The sequence below is a fragment of the Mirounga angustirostris genome, unplaced genomic scaffold (genome assembly GCF_029215605.1).
Source record: "Mirounga angustirostris isolate CCGP_5_RB_7025 unplaced genomic scaffold, mMirAng1.0.hap1 SCAF_7, whole genome shotgun sequence".
Lineage (NCBI taxonomy): Eukaryota > Metazoa > Chordata > Mammalia > Carnivora > Phocidae > Mirounga > Mirounga angustirostris.
Window position 1 is genome coordinate 57,900,124 of NW_026991715.1, and position 19,561 is coordinate 57,919,684.

The 19,561-nt window shown below is 44.3% G+C and overlaps 1 protein-coding gene across 5 annotated transcripts in view; it reads left to right on the plus strand.

The window, feature by feature from the left end:
* SV2C (synaptic vesicle glycoprotein 2C) overlaps positions 1-19,561 on the plus strand; it is a 219,948-nt gene that overhangs the window by 97,388 nt on the left and 102,999 nt on the right. For all 5 annotated transcript variants that reach the window (XM_064596256.1, XM_045896699.3, XM_054512472.2 and 2 more), the window contains one exon: positions 11,353-11,504. In XM_064596256.1, the coding sequence (XP_064452326.1) occupies positions 11,353-11,504 (152 nt within the window). The remainder of the gene's footprint in view (positions 1-11,352; positions 11,505-19,561) is intronic.

Sequence of the window (19,561 nt, forward strand, 5' to 3'; positions counted from 1 at the left end):
TGAAGACATTCCCGTAGACCATTCCAGTAAACCAAGAAGGTTGGAAAGTCTGGGAAAGTGTAAAAATATTTTTTCCTTGGGAAAAAAATGATAAAAATCAATAATTCGCTTTGTAATGAATGATAGAGAAAGGAGGCTTTCCCTTAGTGCTCAGAGGTCTGTGTGAAATTGGCGAAGTACACAGATGACCTGGGGAGGTAATTTGGATCATGGATTCAAGGGGCTGCAGCAGTGAATTGGGGTACCTGAGGAAGAACATGTTTTATTTGGGGCTATTTGTTAAAGGACCTTCTCAGGGTCCATAAGATAAGACATTCTTGCCACCAGGAAAGGCTAAGGCTTCCATTTACTTTCTCTTACCTCTGTAATACCACTGGCCTGTCAGAATAAGGCTAACAGCCTAAGTTCTGAACTTTCCAGTCCTTTCCATTTAGTCTTATCAAGGAAATTTCAGTGATATCCATAGACTCAGAGGTACCTGACTGTGGTCAAATTATGATGGCAGTTTTAATTGCCAATTCTGGACTGTGATGTGGTCAACCCAATTGACTGCAGAGAAAAGGGCCATTATGGTGGCTGCGGAATACTCCAAACTAATGGACTGTCTAGAAGTTAATTCAAGGGCAAGACAGAAGCAGAGACTGCCTGGGTATATTCATGATATCATCGTCCTCCCCGTCACAGATCATTCTTCAGCCAGCAGCTCAGGGCTGCTGACTTCTAATAACGTAATCTACCTGGCAAAGCACAGACTGTGTATTGCTAATTCAGCTCGCCTCCATAAATTGTGATACCAGAGGTTAATGCACTGTGCCTTTGCCAAGTTGGCACAGGACTGGGAGTCCAGAAATCGGAGTCCACCCTACCCTTGCCCTTTACTGGGGACCCTGGGAGAGTCATTCTGGTTTTCCAGCCTGATTCTTTTCTTGTATTTTTGTTTTTATTTTTATTTATTTTTGTTTCAAGTTTTTATTTAAATTCTAGTTAGTTAACATATAGTGTAATATTGGTTTCAGGGGTAGAATTTAGTGATTCCTCACTTACGTACAATACCCAGTGCTCATCACAAGTGCCCTCCTGAATACCCATCACCCATCTAGCCCATCCCCTTGCCCACCTCCCTTCCAGCAACCCTCAGTTTGTTCTCTGTAGTAGAATCTCTTTGGTTTGCTTCCCTCTCTTTATTTTCCCCTTTCCCCTATGTTCATCTGTTTTGCTTCTTCAATTCCACATATGAGTGAAATCATATGGTATTTGTCTTTCTCTGACTGACTTATTTCACTTAGCATAATACACTGTAGTTCCATCTATGTTGTTGCAAATGTCAAGATTTCATTCTTTTTGATGGCTGCATAATATTCCGTTATATATATATATATATATAACCACATCTTTATCCATTCATCTGTTGATGGACATCTAGGCTCTTTCCATAGTTTAGCTATTGTAGACATTGCAGCTATAAACGTTGGGGTGCATGTGCCCCTTCGGATCACTACATTTGTATATTTGGGGTAAATACCTAGCAGTGCAATTGCTGGGTCATAGGGTAGCTCTATTTTTAACCTTTTGAGGAAACTCCATACTGTCTTCTAGAGTGGCTGCACCAGTCTGCATTCCCACCAACAGTGTAGGAGGGTTCCCCTTTCTCCACATTCTCGCCAACATCTCTCCTTTCCTGTGTTGTTAATTTTAGCCATGCTGACTGGTGGGAGGTGGTATCTCATTGTAGTTTTGACTTGTATTTCCCTGCTGATGAGTGATGTTGAGCATCTTTTCATGTGTCTGTTGGCCTGATTCTTCTTTTGTGAGAAGAGATGGAGATTCCTGAGGCTGGTGGTGCACCTGAGGGGGGAGCCCAGGTGGCAAAACAGTCAGAGTTTTGTGGGATCCAAGCGCTGAGGGGACCTGAGAACTGAAGTTGTTAAGGAAAACGAAGAAAGTTATCTTTCTTCCTCAGCCGAGTTCACAGGCCATGTCACCTCTACACAACACGTGAGGCACCACCTCCATGAGAGAGGGCTTTTCTCAGCAGCTCTAGAGTTCCATTTGGGCACCCTGTCTCTGAATCTCTGGGCCGTCTCAGCCAAGGCTCTGCTTCCTCCAGAGATATATTTTTTTCTACGTAGTTAAGAGCTCCCTCTCTCCCCATCTGATTTGGGTTTTAAATTGAGTAAAACTAAATGACCAAGGAAATAAGGCTTCAGAATGTTGGGATTCTTTTGTTGCAGGCCTCTGGCGCTCAGACCCATCAACGCTCCATGCATTTCCCAGGAATGTTGCTCTTGCCATCTTTTCTACTTCAGAGGTTCTTCTCCCAGAGCCCTTAGCGCTCAGGGCCTCAGAGAGGCCCTTTCTAAGACTAGCCCTCCCTGCAAATACTTGCTTTTCATGTGTTTATTTCTCTTCTCCTCCGGACTGTAAATTCCAAGAGGCTGGGCTTGTCTGCTTAAGGCAAGGCAGGTTTGGTTACCCTCAAGGACACCAGTCCTGCCAGAAGTGAACCTATGGCTTTGGCTAGTTGATCATGGTGTTGTTGCCAGAAGTGAAATAGATGGGAAGTTTGCTGAAGTCTTACTTGATCTGTATTAGCAGAATTCTAGGTCAAGTGAATGAAAGTTTAACTTGAATCATAAAAAGTCATGAGGCTCAGGAGACAGTCATGGCCCATCAGTGAATTCCCAGACTCGAGCCAGTTTGCAGACCCAGAACTCCTCAAATGAAGGGGAGACTGGGTCCCTTGAGGAGGAACCCCAGGACACCACTGAAACTATATACCTTAATCTTTCACTCAGCCCTTCCCAAGGGACTTAGGGCCTTTTATTAGGGTAGCGATGCTGAGGGGAAAGAGATAATCAGACTTTGAGGGGCTCACCGGCTCTGAACTGACACTAATTCCAGGAGACCAAAAACGTCACTGAGATCCACCAGTCGGTGTAGGGGCTCATGGAGGTTGGGTGATAATGGAGTTGTAGCTCAGGCTACGTCTCAAAGGGGGTCCAGTGGGTCCCTGAATCCATCCTGTGGTTATTTCCCGGCTCCAGAATGCATGACTGGAATAGACATTGTTACGGATAGAATCTCCACGTTGGTACAGCTCCTGTTCACTAGTTCCACACACTGGGAGTTTCAGAGGAGGAAGAGAATTTCTGGGTCACAGGCAGAGCCTTCATTTTGCAGATTAAGGTGCAGTGATGGAACCAGGAAGACACAGCTAGGACTTAAGTCACAACTAAGTCCTTTTAAACTGGCAACTCTGTACTCAACTAAACTGCCTTTTGAATCCAAGATCAAGATGCCTTTGTGTCAGTTTTATTGCAAATGCCACAGGTTTCCAGCTGTTCTGTCTTATTTCGTGGCTGAAGCATCATTAGCAGCACTGTGTTAAATTCCTGTTTCTGCATATCAGGGAGACTGCGAAGGAGTGCTTCATTTAGCCTGAGGTCTACCTGGGTTTACGGTTTCATTGCCTCTAAATGTGCTTTCCTCTTAATTTCCCACACCAAGTCGTGAGTATATTTTGTTAGAAACATAAATATGTCCAGCTGCCGTATTCTGTGTGACTTTAAATATTTATTCAGTATGACGAATGATTTTCCAGCGAGGGACAACAGTGTGAGTGAGGAATAGGGCATCACGAATTATTATTCTCTCTCTCACTTTCCTAAGTGAATCTCACACCAGGGAACAGACACTTCCCTCTCCTCTTTTGTTACAGAAAATTAGAAAGATGGGAAATGGAGTTGACACCACTGATTCATTTTCATTTGCCCCAGAATTAAATTATTTGTTTCCAGTCACTGTTAATTATGGGAATGATAATGCTTCAGATGCTAGGCAATGTCAGAGTTGGGAGCTTCTCACTGAGGGCCTGGCACAGCTAAGCATAAAGGTCAGGAGAAAAATATAACAGCAACAGAAATTAAAATGAAATTTCTATGTATCTGTATGTCATCGGGAACAAAGAGTCATTTCTCCCTCGGCAAATGGAGCCTCACAAATGCATACTTCATAGCTATTTGCTATATCCCTCTGTGGTCATGGTTTCCTTAGGCCTGTGTTGTCCAACAGGCAGCATGCCCCTACCAAGCGCTTGAAATGTAGCCAGACTGACATGAGCTGTAAATGCAAATCACATAGCACTGGTTTCGAAGACTTAGCACATACAGAAGAGTGCAGAATGCCTCACTGATAATTTATATATTGATTACATGTTAAAATGACAATATCTGAATATGTTGAGTTAAATGAATGTATATTAAAATTAACTTCACCTGATTTTTTTTTTGCTTTGTCTTAATATCTTTTCTAGAAAATTTAAAGTTAGACATGTGGCTCACGTGGTACTTCTTTTAGAAAGCACTGTCTTAGACAATGCCTTTTATGACAATTTCCCACAAAGAGTTTACCTTTTGGGCATACTTTATTTCCCAGTATGCCCTTCAGCACAGATGCCATTGATCCCAAGAGAGAAGTAACAGAACAAAAGATCTTCCAGACTTACAATTTATAATTGTGGAAAAATGAGCCATATGCATTTTTTAGAAAGGACTCTGTAAGCTCCTTGAAGGCAGGAACTTGGGTTCTTCGTTCCTATACCTCCAGCAACTGTGATGTACCTTGCCCAGAGTTTGGCTGGAAGAGGTAGGGATGGGGGTTGATGGATGAATAGGTATATGGTGGGTGGATGAGAGGGTGAGTGGAGGCATGGATGAGTAGATACATACAGCAAGTGTCTGGAGAAGTCTACAGGTTTTTGTCATCATTTCTTACAGATCATCTTAGTGATCATCACTATCTTTATTCATGACCCCATTCCCCTGTGGGAATGGATTTTTCCAGCTCTCTCAAGAGCTCGATTAATTTTTTTTCAAGACAGCGTTAGAATCCTCATCTATAGCTACACCCGTTCCCTGTGGCATTCTGTGCTGCTGTGGATACAACAGGTTTGGGTGCTTAGGGCACCAACCTGATTGCAAACAAGGGCTAGGGAAGCTGTTTTCTTGGAAACACAACTTATACCCAAATTGTATATTTACATCTCATTATTTTTGAAATAGTCGAGTTTCTACCAATTGTTCTATCCCTAGTTCATACAATATTGGAAAATAACAACTGCCCCTATCAAAGAATATGATTTTTTAATCTGTGACTTTGGACAGTGGGGAATTAAAGCTATCCAAAGGACACAACCTGTAGCACTGCCACTGGGTATAGGAGATTCCCATTCTCGATTTGATGATTGGTTTGGTTACCGGTAAGTGTTCTTCTCCTGTTTCTATCTTGAGTACTCATCATGAACAGGTACCTTCTATACAGCAATCTCATTTTCTGTGCCACCCCAGCCCATTCAGAGACTGTTAGATCTGTGTTCTTTTCTCTAAGCCTCTGTGATAGTCTATTTACTTTCATGAAAAGGAAGTCACTGAAAAGTCCTTCTTTGGGGCTGCTGCTTTAATTGTTTATTTCTGGGTCCAATTTAAAATATAGTGAATTGGTTCTGAATTGCTGTGCAATTTGCCTGGCAGTCGGTGTAGTTGATCTTCCTTTTTTCTTGATTCTGAGTGAGGATTAAAAGGATATTTTCATGCAATTTTTTTGTAATTGTGATTCCCAGTATAGACTACACCAGTGTTCTTTTTATAAACCCATAATACCCATCTTAAAATAAAAGCTGTCAGAGTCGGCTCTTGGTGGACTTTGCCCTCCGCCTATTGTCAGTATAGAACACGTGACTTTACAACGCATATTCAACTTCCTCCTTAATTCTGTCCTCCCATAATGCCCCATTTCCCAATGGAAATGGGAGATAGAAGATTGAGGTGAAAGACTGTTTGACAGTCACATGGTGAAGTAAGTTAGAATGAAAGTATTCTTTGTTACATGCTTGCTGGGGAATTTCGGCAGAACAGAATCACTCAGGAGAACCCCTCCTTGGGACGAGAAGTCATCAGACATTCCACAGTTTCTCCTCTAAACTCTCATAGTTTCTCCTCCCATTTTAAGTCCAACTACTCTTTTTATCCACAGCCTCCCTCTTTCACTGCAGAACCCTGAGCCCTTCCCTGTCTTTACTTCAATAGCCAGCGTAAGTCAGTATAATGAGGTACAGGGACAAACATAGTCCACCAGAGTTGCCATCTGCACCGGAGTAATGGGAGGTGTGGCAGTGAAATTTGCAGCCTTCCAACAGTCAGGCTTCCCAGTTTCTCAGTGAAGTTTGTGCAGACAGTAGTATTTGGCATTCTCTTTCATCCTGCTACGCTAAACGGACTTACATTTATGTGTCTCATGTTCCCAACAGAGAAGTTGTGTCTGTAAAGCTGTACCCTTTGCCTTACATAATATCCCACTTGTGAATTTGCCTTAGATTACTGAGGGAAATAAATATGTTTCGTGATATTCACCAGACACCTAGTATTGAGTCATATGTAGGCCTTTTGAGGTCGGGTGTGTGTGTGTGCGCGCGCACATGTGGGTGCATGTGCATGTAGAATGGGGTTGGAGAGTGGTCCCAACTTATTCTAGAATGTGTTTTAATACATTTTTTAAAATTTCTTTATATTTCTACAATTAAAGTTGTAAAAATGTAAACTTAAGCTTACTTAAGAATAACTCCAACTCTGAAATTCCAAATATCAGTGCTCTGTTTCAGTTGTATCGATTCAATTATTTTGAATTTGGCTAATCCTCCACCTCTATAGAGTGTGGATTTCAATTATTGTTCCCTCTATGCCTCCTTTTACTGAAGATAATTAATATTTGACCCTTTTTGACAGTTAGTAAAATAGACTTAATATCTGATCCTGAGAAAAATTCTTTACAAACCACCCTGATCTGATGGCTTCATTGTGTAAACATTCCATCAAAAATGAACTTGAGAAAATTTCAACAGTAGCTAACTGATCATTATATAATGAACAATAAAAAGGTCCCTGTGCTAACTGGATTTAGAGATATATTACATATCAGGTAATGTAAAAGATAACCATTTCATGCCTTATATTATGAATTTTTAGTATAAAACAAGGTATATTTCCATATTAAATCCCCATTACAAGAGTTTCTCAACCTCAGCACTATTAATATTTTCGGATGGATAATTCTTTATTGCAAGGAGCTGTCTTCTGTATTTTAGGACTTTTAGCAGCATCCTTGGCCTCTATTTATTATGCCAGTAACACCTCCTGGGTTGTGACAGCTAAAAATGTATCCAGCCATTGCCAAATGTCTGTTGGGAGGGGGAGAACACAATCAACTGTATTTAAGAACCACTGATACATGGGACTTCGAGAACTGCCATTCAAATATTTGTTATCTCTTCATGTATTCCCAGAAATTTTATCTTGATACAATAAAACAAATCAGGAAATGCATAGCCCCTCACACAAAATACTGAACTATTGATGTAGAACAATGAAAACTTTTCTTTTTTTTTTTTTACTTACAAAAATGGGGGGGGCAGCTTTTTCCTATCTTCAATACTTAAAGTTTGAACAAAATCATATTGTGATGAAAACTTATGCTTTATCTCTTATCTGAATTTTTATTGTTGTTGGTAATTATAGCATTCTGCAGCAATTTTCTTTAAAGTACCAAGGTATTGGGGCACCTGGGTGGCTCAGTCGTTAAGCGTCTGCCTTCGGCTTGGGTCATGATCCCAGGGTCCTGGGATCGAGCCCCGCATCGGGCTCCCTGCCCAGCGGGGAGCCTGCTTCTCCCTCTCCCACTCCCCCTGCTTGTGTTCCCTCTCTCTCTGTGTCTCTCTCTGTCAAATAAATAAATAAAATCTTTAAAAAAATAATAATAAAGTACCAAGGTATTTTGGAAGTTCCTAGTGCCGAAGAGGGTTGCACAGTGTCTTATGCCCAGGGGTTCCAAGTAACTTTTTTCACCAGGGCACCTGGTCAAGAGGTGACCATGCAACTCAGACATAGACTGATTTCAGGAACTCTTTGGGGGGCTCTGTTGCTATCGGAACCTCCATTCCAGCACCCACAACTTCTCTCATAATTACATTGACCCAGAACATAAGATGTATGTTTCCATTCATGGGAGATCTTTACGTCCTCAGAACAAGTTACTCCAGTCCTTTTGGAGTGGCACCTCCATCAGCAGAGAAATCCAGCTCTTTTGAGGAGCACTGAGTGCATGTCCTGTGGGCCAGGTAATGGGGATTCGAAGATGAATGGGATATAGTCCTCACCCTCAAGGAGCCTTCAGTCTAGTGTAAACAATGTTTAAGATCTCTGCCGGTGTATGAAACACTAGTAATAGTTAACATTACAGCAGGCTGTAGTGTTTTTTTCTGCTTAAAGACTGTCACAGTAACACGAGGAGTAATGTTTTCCCTAAAATGGATGATCAGCCCACAGTGAGAAGTATGAATGCTTGCATTGTTTTGTAGGGCTCTGAATCTGAAGAACTTTGCAAAGGATTTCAATAGACTCCCTCACTCATTCTTCAGACTCATTTATCCATTGGTATTAGAGTTCTTTGCAATCTGCTTTGCAAACAGATATTGCGGGACATCCATGCAAAAATAACCACCTTGAAAAAGAGGCACTGAATCAGAACCAGCTGGATTTGCTTATATTCCCCTAAAAGTTGGTATTCTTTTTTTTTTTTTAAAGATTTTTTATTTATTTATTTGAGACAGAGAGAATGAGAGAGAGAGAGAGCACATGAGAGGGGGGAGGGTCAGAGGGAGAAGCAGGCACCCTGCCGAGCAGGGAGCCCGATGCGGGACTTGATCCAGGGACTCCAGGATCATGACCTGAGCCGAAAGCAGTCGCTTAACCAACTGAGCCACCCAGGCGCCCAAAAGTTGGTATTCTTTTACACAACAATAATTTGTGTAAAGCCAACAGGCAAGTCTACAGTCTTCCGCTTGCCACTTGAGCCACCCCAGAGTACATTTATCTCATTTCCCAGTGGCCTGGCATATCTTACATGCAATTGTGCCTTCATGAAGTGTGAGTGATAGCTCTTAACATAGGGAATGTCCAGAATCCTGATGAAACATTAATTGGGACGTGAAAAGTCCATAAAAACCAGGACTCTTTTTATGCATTGAGAAGTGAAGGCATAGATTAGGGACCTGGGACTTTATGATGCAGAAAAACGGATTCTTCACATCAAATGAAAAAAGCAGTAGCATTAAATGATTTATGACACAGCCATTTTATTTCCTATTAAAATTGTGTGTTGTAATGAAACCACTTTAAATCTGTTCAGAGCTTTGTGGAATTTTAAAATTCAGCCAGCTGTCCATGGTCTCTGGTCCTTGAGAAGCCAGGGAGAGAACTGTGGGAGCCTGATGTGGTGTGGGATAGAGCCAGCTCTGACGCCCACCACATGCATTTCTTTCTTGTGTGGGGGGGTCCACTTGATGACCTTGGACTGCTTGGCTACCCCTAGTGTGATGGCGCCAAATCACCACGTGCTGTATCTGAGGTCACGTGGAGCTTAGGAATTTGGGGTAGAACTGCCACATTCATGGCCCAGAGGAGCAGATATGGATGCTTCAAGCTAGTCTTTTTTCAAGTCTTTGAATAGCAATTCCCACTAAGAAACATATTGCAATCCAATATACATTTATACACGTATTTATTTGTTTATATATACATTTATATGTAGACACGTATATGCGTATATGTATGTACTTTCTACATTATAAATATGTTTGTCATGAAGACAAAAGTTTAATGAAATGTTGCTCATCCTTATTACTTGAGTTGTACGTAACCATTTTCATCTCTATTTCAATTTTTAAAATTCTGTTAATAGCTACTAAATTAATTTCATAGCCCACAGATTGAAAAGCATTGGCCTAAGTGATCTGCCCATATCTAGCAGTAGATAACCACCGTATCACTTTAAGCAGGGGCAAATGAATGAAGTGGTGCTGTATTTTGACCTACCATTTGATGCAGAATGACGTTATGAATCCCGTGATTCGATTGGTACATCTAGTTTGCTACAGATAAGGCCTTTCTTTAAATTTCCTTTGCTAAGGTCACTGCCAATACTTCTTTTTTTTTTTTTTTTAAGATTTTTATTTATTTATCTGAGAGAGAATGAGAGACAGAGAGCACGAGAGGGAGGAGGGTCAGAGGGAGAAGCAGACTCCCCGCCGAGCGGGGAGCCCGATGCGGGACCCGATCCAGGGACTCCAGGATCATGACCTGAGCCGAAGGCAGTCGCTCAACCAACTGAGCCACCCAGACGCCCGCTGCCAATACTTCTTTATCACATCAAAGGCTCTGAGGAAATCAGTTATTGCTAACTGCATAAATACATGTTTTACTTCTTGACATGAGATGTCAATAGCAATTTACCTTACGGAAATCTGAACATAAAGGAGTCGGCACATATTTTTAAAACTGTATTGCTAAGTGTTTTCTCTGTACTTTGTGCATATTGTTGTACATCTTTCAAAAAATATTTAAGAACTCATACTGTTTGGAATGTTGGTAAGTAATGTTTTCTCATTCTCTCTTACTTTCTGAGACAGGGTTTTTTAAAAATTGGGGGTCAAGACCTGTTTGAAATTTGGATGAGACCTAGGGCCCATCTGCCTAGAATGAACAGAATATTTATTCCGTAGACCCTCACTGGGGAACCCTTAACCTGAATGGAAGTCACTGTTCATGGCAACATCCCTTGTAGTTACCCTACTGGAAGGAAGCGCTGTACCCCGTTCTATTGGTGTGGAAACCAGCAGCACCTGATTGGATGCCACCAGTGCGCATACACAGGTACTGAGGTAGCAGTGAGATCTACTGGGCTGAGACCAGAGCAGCCCAGGAAGCAACCCCATTGGGCCTGTGTCCATCAGCACAACAGCCTGACGGGCTGCAGGACCAGCTGCTGCAGGGTAACAGGGAGTAAGTCCAGCTGCGGACAGCCTCCCAGCAATGTCTGAAGCTCTTTCCAAAGTCACCATGTCGTGGGTAGGACACGTCCTAGTCTCTCTTTTTAAAAATGTGTTCATTAAAATATTTACTAGATTAGACCCAATAGTGTAATTTTTGCAAATACGTAGCACATGCAACCCTGAGCGGAAAGCCCCTCAGATTCTTAGGCAAGGTTAAGATCTCTAAACCCCATGACTAGGGCACCACTGCCACCTTTTGGTAACATCCCTTAATTGCAGGTTCTGGAGGGATAATAAACCTATATTAAGCGGATTATAATATTAAAGTTCTAAAATGATAGAAAATATACATCTCTGGATGCGCTGGGATAGAGAGAAAGCGTGTGTTGTTAGAGCTTGCTTTGGTTCTGCCCTTTGCAGCTCCCATAGCTGTCCTGGCTCTGATTTCAGATATTCTCTGTCCCTCTTGGCAGGATCGGAGGAGCCATTCCCACGGTGTTCTCCTACTTTGCTGAAGTGCTGGCCCGAGAGAAGCGGGGGGAGCATCTGAGCTGGCTCTGCATGTTCTGGATGGTTGGTGGCATCTACGCCTCTGCCATGGCCTGGGCCATCATCCCGTATTATGGTAAGAGGCTGGCCTGACGCGAGCCGGCAGCCATCTTATTTTACTTCAGCCTCCATTCTGTCCCTTTCCTGTCTTGTAAATGCTGGTTTGAGAATGACACTGGCGTGATCAAGTTTTTCCCTTTTGTAATATCTAGGATTTTCCCTCTAGTACAGAGAACCAGTGGTCCTGTAGGAATATTGTTGCCTTCTGCTGTTTTTCAAGTGATCACTTTCATTGGCTTTCTGTGTACTATCAACTCTGGGGTCCCCCCCCAAATGGACATGAGAGGAGACACAGGTCATAATCAGCATGTAAGGCAACAGGACTTACTGTTGTTTGGGGGACTGTCGTACACATCAGGCACACACAAGTGCCTTTATTCATCCCCTCTGGGTCCAGTCCAAAGCTCAACCCCCTGTCAGCCCCGCCTCTGCTGGCAGCTCAGAATCAGGATGAGAGCAGGAAGACTCCTGTCTTGTCATGGACCATCTGTTTGCGGAGCTTAAGAGGTGACTCGACTGTCCTTGCTGTCCGGATCCCTCCACAGTTTCTTCTAAGCACTTGCTGTTCCTGCCATCTCTGAACACTTAAAGGTCTCCTGTTTCTGGGCAGTAAGCATTGTCCTGCTTGGAAGCCAGAAACTTCCAGGTGCTTCACCCACAAACAGTGAAATGCAGGGAGAGGTTCACAGAATCCAGGAACCAAATTCAATATATAAGGCAAAGGGGAGGGGAGGTGTTCTGATTGTGTGTGTCTGTGTGAGAGAGAGAGAGAGAGAGAGAGCAAACATGTTAAAGTTTGCAAATTATCAATATTGTGTAAATTAAAACCACATGTGGACTTTAAAAACTCACTCTTTGTTCAACCTAAAATCTAATTGATCATTGGGTAAAAAATTAGATTTCAAAAATTCACTTTTGGATCATTTTCTTTTTTTCCTGCTTTTGTTTTATAACAGAGCGATTTTCACTATAAAACCTAGTTCTGTTAGGGAACAACAATGGGTAAATTTGATTCATTTATGAAATCAAAGACAAGATGTAGACTTTAGTATTCAAATGCGCTGTAGTTTGTTTTATCGTACTGAGTTACAAAATTCCTGTTTGTCACACTCTTTCTTTTAATAAACCTAAAAAGTTACATGCAAATCAAAATTGTATATAACAATAACAAGGAAGACATAAGGAATTGGTTACTTGGCCTAAAGAGAACTTTTCTTTGCCAAACACTTAAGTTGAGTGTGGCGTGCCAAGCTCAAGTGATGGGTTTTCCTTTTTTAAACTCTGGTCGGTTCAGGGCCAGAGATACCCTCACACAGGCAGTTACTCATGTCCACCCTAAGGCTTGTCTTCTCCCACCATCCAAGGAATTACAGGTGATTCTCCTTCTTTGTCCGGGCCCTGACAACCTCAGCCACCCTCAGAACTTGCTCTGTGTAGGCGGGCATCTAGCTGCCGCCCCACCTAGCTGGCTGTTTTGAATGGAAAAACCACTCAGCTGCCATGTAAAGAATTGCTTCAGGGCGCCTGGGTGGCTCAGTCGGTGAAGCTTCTGCCTTTGGCTCAGGTCATGATCCCAGGGTCCTGGGATCGAGCCCTACATCAGAATCCTTGCTCAGCAGGGAATTTGCTTCTCCCTCCCCCTCTGTCCCTCCCCCTCTTCTCTCTCTCTCTCTGAAATAAATAAATAAAATCTTAAAAAAAAAAAAAAAGAATTGCTTCTTTTTTTTTTAAGATTTTTTTTTTTTTTTTTTTTAATTTGAGACAGAGAGAATGAGAGAGAGAGCACATGAGATGGGGGAGGGTCAGAGGGAGAAGCAGGCTCCCTGCCGAGCAGAGAGCCCGATGCGGGACTCGATCCAGGGACTACAGGATCGTGACCTGAGCCGAAGGCAGTCGCTTAACCAACTGAGCCACCCAGGCGCCCACCCCCCAAAAAAATTGCTTCTTAAGAACTCTGTGTAAGGAGAAAAAAAGGAGATGCTGCGGTTGCAGCCCCACTGGCCAGCTCTGTTACTGCTGACAGCTTTACTCGGCAGCTGGATTCCTTCCGAGGCCAGCCTGTGTCTCAGCCTCTGACGGCAGCACGGCTCCTTGGCTCCGGGGTTTTTGCTGTCTCCTCCCTGGTCCCCTTCCCATCCTGTGTCAGGATTCCTCCTGCTGTTCTCCCTAAGCTCATTAACTCAGACTGGCTTCTGCAGTCTGCACATTTCCACCAGGCCTGGGCATGATTGCTTTTGTTTATGTTTTTGTTTTTTTCTCACTAGGTATTTAGTTCCTCAAACTCCTGCCTTTCACACATCCCTACCCTCAAGCTATGGCAGGCTCCAGATTTTGCCCCCGGACTTGCCAGCCATCAGCCAGTGGCTGACCCACAAAGAATGAGTGTAATCTCACCTTTATTTTTCTCAAGCACACATAAGATATTCTTTTTTATGGCAAAAAGGGCTGCCTAGTCCATACATAACTGGAAAGAGCTGAGGCTGTGAATCATAAACAATTCATAAAAAGTTACCAAAAAACCAGTGACAATATAACAAAATTAAGTGTATCTGAGGCTGACATTAATTTCTATGTTAAAGGAACCTTGAGAAATAATGACCTGTTTAAGAAATCAGTAACAGATTATTAAAACCTTACACCCATGCCTCATTGAAGGCTTTGCATGGCCAGAAATGTGGCAAAAGCAATAATTAATGCAAACAAGCCTGTCCGTATATTAAAATCAACAGGGGAGACTTTTAAATACCCTTGCTGAGTTCGTTGTTATGCTCTCGCAACTTGAAGAGTTTTAATTATTTCAGAAGAAAAGCACTTAGTTTTAAAAATCCTGTGTTGAGGCTTCTAGGGGATGATGATGTTTTGTATCTTGGTGTGGGGGAGGGTATATTCATTTATAAAAATGCATTAAGCTGGATACTTAAGATTTGCGTACGTCACTATATGGATGTTACACTTTTTTTTTTATAAATACTTTCTCATAAAAGTTTACCACTTCCGTTACCCTCTGAAAATATCCATGCTTGGGTCCTACCCCAGATCAGTCGAATCTGATCATTTGGGTTGGGGACTCTGCATGGATGGTTTTTAAAGCCATTTAAAGCTGGTTCTCTGCAGCCAGTTTTGAGACTCTTCAGCTTCCTACCTCTCCCAGGGGGTGACCTGGGAAGCCCCTGGAACTTCATCATGTATGTACAGGGAGGGCTGTAAATGGGAACAAAGAGAAGAGTGAGCCTGACCGGCACGGTTGACTTATTCAGTGCGTGTTTAGGTTTTCATATTGTTGGTTTTATCCAGGCTAAAGGGCTTTCCGGCTCACGTGGCTTAGAATCACTTACAAAGTAACTTTGACATCTTGCTCTGTCTTCTTCTCAACACCGCATCTTTTTACTTTACTTAAAACAGACAAGAGCTGTTAAGTCCATCCACTTTCCCTGCAGCCTCTGAGAAAACGAAAAGGTGTCCCCTTTCCCTCTGAAATTCTGCATTGTGTAAATGATGTCACAGCCCATAGAAAAATAAGAGTATGCGGGTCCTGGCCCCCATCCTCTTTCATTCAGGAGACCTCTGAGCACCACCACCTGGATAGCATATGGAGTTTTCCCCCAGCAGGAGAGGAATTTGGGAGCATGATAAAGCGACTCAGAGCCAGGGACTGGCCCTCCTCACACCGTGAACAGGATTTGTGCTAGCGGGAAAGAATCAAAAACTGGCGTCTGCATGACAAGTGATGCCGATGAGAAGGTATTTGTGGTGTTGCCTTTGTGGTGGCAGAAGAGTCAGGGCACAGAGCCCAGAGCCTGGTATCGAGAGACCAGAGACTTGCCTTCCGAGTCCAGACAAACCTCGTACGCAAAGAGACTGTGAGTGGTCACTAAGGATGGGAAAGGAAATCTGGAAGGAATCTTACAAAGTCAGACAAGGCCAGAAGGGGGTTTGGACTGCTGCAAGGGCTCCTGAGTTAACATGTGGGCTGTGGCCGGGGTCTGCTGATGGACAGAGGGATCCACCCAGCCCGCCGGGGCCTCGTCCCTGGACCAGCATCGGATCATGATGGTGCTTTGCCTTCACGCCGTTGCTGGCGGGGTTGAAGATTTCCCCGCAGGCAGTCACCAACATGTGAAGGTTCCCAACAGAAAATTACCTCGCCCACTCTGACACGGCCTTAGGAGGCAGAGTGTTTGAATGTCATCACCCTTCCGGCCGGCCACCTCCCCTGGGACCAGTTCCTTTCAGCTTCTGGGATCCCTGTGAGAGGAGAGAGAGCACAGGGATGACGGTTTTCCTTCAGCCTCCCTCCCCTCAGTAATCAGGACACTGCAGCATTTAATGGAAGCCCCTGGGCCTCAGAGGAAAATGGGACAGGTTGCTGACTCACAGCACTTTCCCTCTTTGGCTGAGAGCCTGCACGTTGGCCCAGGCTTTGGCGTTGCCCTGGGATTGCAGCACTGTCTGCTCCATTAAACCCTCCAACGCCATTTTCTCTTTGCAGTTCGCGTGCACATCAGATGAGGTTTGGGCCCTGCTGAGGTGCACCACAGTATGCAGCAAGGACATTCAATTAGCTAAGTGGGAAGCTTCTTGGTTCAGCACAAAATGCCTCAGCTCTTAAAGCCAGAGCACATGGGGCTGCCCTCTGCACTGGAGCCGCCCCACAGCCTCCATCTCCCCCGCCCTTCACTGCAGACTTTCCAGGGCCAAGCTGGGGGCACCCATAAAGCCCAGGCCCACCCCTAGCTCCCCCGCCAGCCACAGCACAAGGTCTGGGCTTAAAACCGCACATATTCCTGAGGTTTCGACGACCAAGATGTCCCTACTTCCTTAGCTCCGAGATGTGTGAAGCTAATACATTTCTTCTCCCTAATGATGAAACTGGGTGAAGGGAGAGTGGTATAGTCGAATGGCTGTCTGGTTGAAGAAGGAAATAGGCAGGTTTTGTTCACAGGCGGAAAAGCACTGCGGCCAAGGGAGTGGGTGGGGGGAGTGAGTGCTGATCTTGAGTCTCAGCTGCACTGCTTCTGGGTGTGAGCTTTGTCAAGCTTTTCAGTCTCCTCCCATCCCGTTTTCTGCGTCGTGGTGGGGGTTAAGCATGACAGTCATGTTAGAACACCCAGGGCATGACTAGTGCTCAAAAAACGGTAGCTCTTACTGCTCTCAGGTTCATCTACATCAGATACCCAGACTCCATCAGCGCGGTCCAGCGCGAGCTCAGAGCTACAGGAAAAGAGGGAGAATGAGCTCAAGAGTGCCAAATGGTAAACCTCACCTAGCGGGTGAGGAGATCAGAGGAGTCAGAGGAAAGGAGAAATAGGAAAAAAATTTAAGATAGTGAGAGGGATTCAAGGAAAAAACTAATACTGTAAAACCTGGATTACCTGGAACCCAATGAATCCAAATCTCCCATTCAATTATTTGTTGGATGAATTAATATTTGAAGGGCACAGACTATACAAAGACCCACCTTAAAGGCCACGGGGCCACTCTCACCAGGTAGGAAGAACAAGAACCTGACTGTCCCAGCCTGCTGGCAGAGATGCTGGCCAGCCCTGCGGGTTACAGGGACCGTGGTTGAGCCGTTTCTGTCTTGCAGCAAGGTGTCCTACGCCCTGGACCCCGGCAGGAGGCTCAGTGGCTAGTGGCATGAGGTTAGATGTAAGACATGCGCTGGTTCCAAGCCGGCTCCGCCATTGTCTAGTTTTGTCACCTCTAGGACAGTTACTTGGACTGTCTGGTCCTCAGTCTCCTTGTTTATAAAGCAGGCATAATACCGCAGAGTGTTGCCGCGTTCAAGCACCGTGTACAAAAAGTGAGTACACTGTGTCTGATACGCATGGGCACTACGTGCAGTCTTTTCTTTCCACAGATGGGGCTAACGTCGAGATAAGGCTATGAAGAAGGAACTGGAATAGTAAAAAGACCTTACTCCCCTTTTCCTAACCATATTCTCTCAGCTGTGTGCTTATCATTTGAAGGTTGTGGAGGTGGATGAGAAGGGGAAGGGTGCAGGAACAGAGCTTAGAAGGCATGCCAAGTATTCTGCGCCCACTCTGTGTGACAGGTGACAGCTGTGTCCCACTTACTAGCCCAGCCAAGTGGCCCCAAGCCCTGCCACTCACCTTAGCCGTACTTCGATGAATGTCACAGCGCTGAAGATTTATGCTCAAGTATCTCAGTAAGATCTTGCAAGGGGAATCCACTTGGTACATCAGGGTACACCAGTGTTATTTCTTAATTTGTCCATTTGGGGTTCCATCTAATCTTTGATTTCAACAAAATGACTCTTGGGCTCAGATTTCCTCCACTCCATGGTTCAGTTTTCCCCAAGCATTAAGAAGATACATCAGCCCCCAAAATAATAACGATAAAGCCTTTATTTAAGGACTTAAAAAATGGAGATGAGGCATTCTCATAGTTTAAGTGTACGGCCATGTTTTTAGTGAGTGTGTGTCATTGTTCAGGCGTTTTGGAAGCCTCCCGGTCTTAGACGGAGCCACAAGCTTTCCCACCCACAGCCCTCCCGCCACTCTCGTCGCGTGAAGTGCATCACCTGGGGAAACATGTTTGTCAGCTTGCGTGCAGGTAGCTCCCCCACCTGCCACCCATCCCACACCCTGCCAGTCCTGCACAGTTCTGGGAAGTGCTTTGCAACATTCTCACTCTGACCTCCGAGGCGTGGAAGTGTGCGTGGGGAACTCAGGGGAGTCGCCTCTTCTATTGTGCATTAAGCCAGTCATCATGGTGCTCAGGTCCTCCCAGTGCCATTCAAGCTCCTCAGAAGCAGAAGGGCAGCGGTCACTTGTTAGGAGCCTTCTGTGTCCCAGCCATTGTGCCGGGCACCCTGATCTTACGCTCACAGTCTGAAGACAGCGGTAGGGCCTTTAGAAACATGGCAGGTTTCCCGCCCCCGTGGGGTGTGAAGAGCTGCAGGTGCGTATGCTGCTGCCGGTGCTGGTCCAGTGCTGGTGACCTGCACGGCTGGGCTACTCGTCCATCCGTCGGCAGCCAGCGAAGCCTGCACACCTCCTCTCAGAATAAGGCCTTTAAGTGCAGAGAATGAAAGAGATAGGATTATAAATGAACCCAGTTGTTAGCAAAATGTATTAGCATATGAGCTAACTACTCCTAGTATCAGGCCTAATAGCTACCTTCATTTTTAAGTAGATATGGACACAGAAGCTGGAAGTCAACGAATCCTTTCTCCTGAATCCTAGGAAACCCCTGGAGTTTGGGTTCTCCCAGAATCCCACATTCTATTCTTTACCATCTATTAGTTAAGATTAGGATTGACTAGGGAAAAAAGAAAGCTTTAGAATTGATGAATATGAGAGAAAAAAACAAATTAACAGAAAACAAGATACAAGCTTGTTTTATATTAAAAGAAGCCCGGATGGGGGCTGTCCAGTGCTGGGATGGTAGTTCTCTACCCATCAAAGGCCCAATTCCTTTTATCCACCATTCTTAGCACACTTCAACCAGTAGGTCCACATTCTAGGCAGGACAAAGCAGGAAGGATGTATAAAGATATACCTGGGCAGGCGCCTGGGTGGCTCAGTCAGTTAAGTGACTGCCTTCGGCTCGGGTCATGATCCTGGAGTTCCGGGATCGAGTCCCGCATCGGGCTCCCTGCTTGGCGGGGAGTCTGCTTCTCCCTCTGACCCTCCTCCCTCTCGTGCTCTCTGTCTCTCATTCTCTCTTGCAAATAAATAAATAAAATCTTTAAAAAAAAAAAAAAAAGATATACCTGGGCTGCCATTAGAAATCTCCCTGGAAATCCCACACAAATCCACTTAAATCTCATTAGCCAGAACTTCAGCACACGACCATACCTAGCAGCAAGGGAGTCTTGGAAATGTAGCCTTCAATACCAAGCAGTGAAGAGAACACCGATCAGATAGAGTGGATATTGGGAGACAACTAGCCATCTCTGTTCTTCTACTTCATTCTTCCTCTGGAAAATCTTTTAAAAGTGTCCATGTGGTTCATAATCTAAAATTTTAGTATGGCCCTTCTGTATTAGTCAGTTTTTAGATGCAAATAATGGAAAGCAGCTCGAGCTAACTTAACCAGAATAGGAAT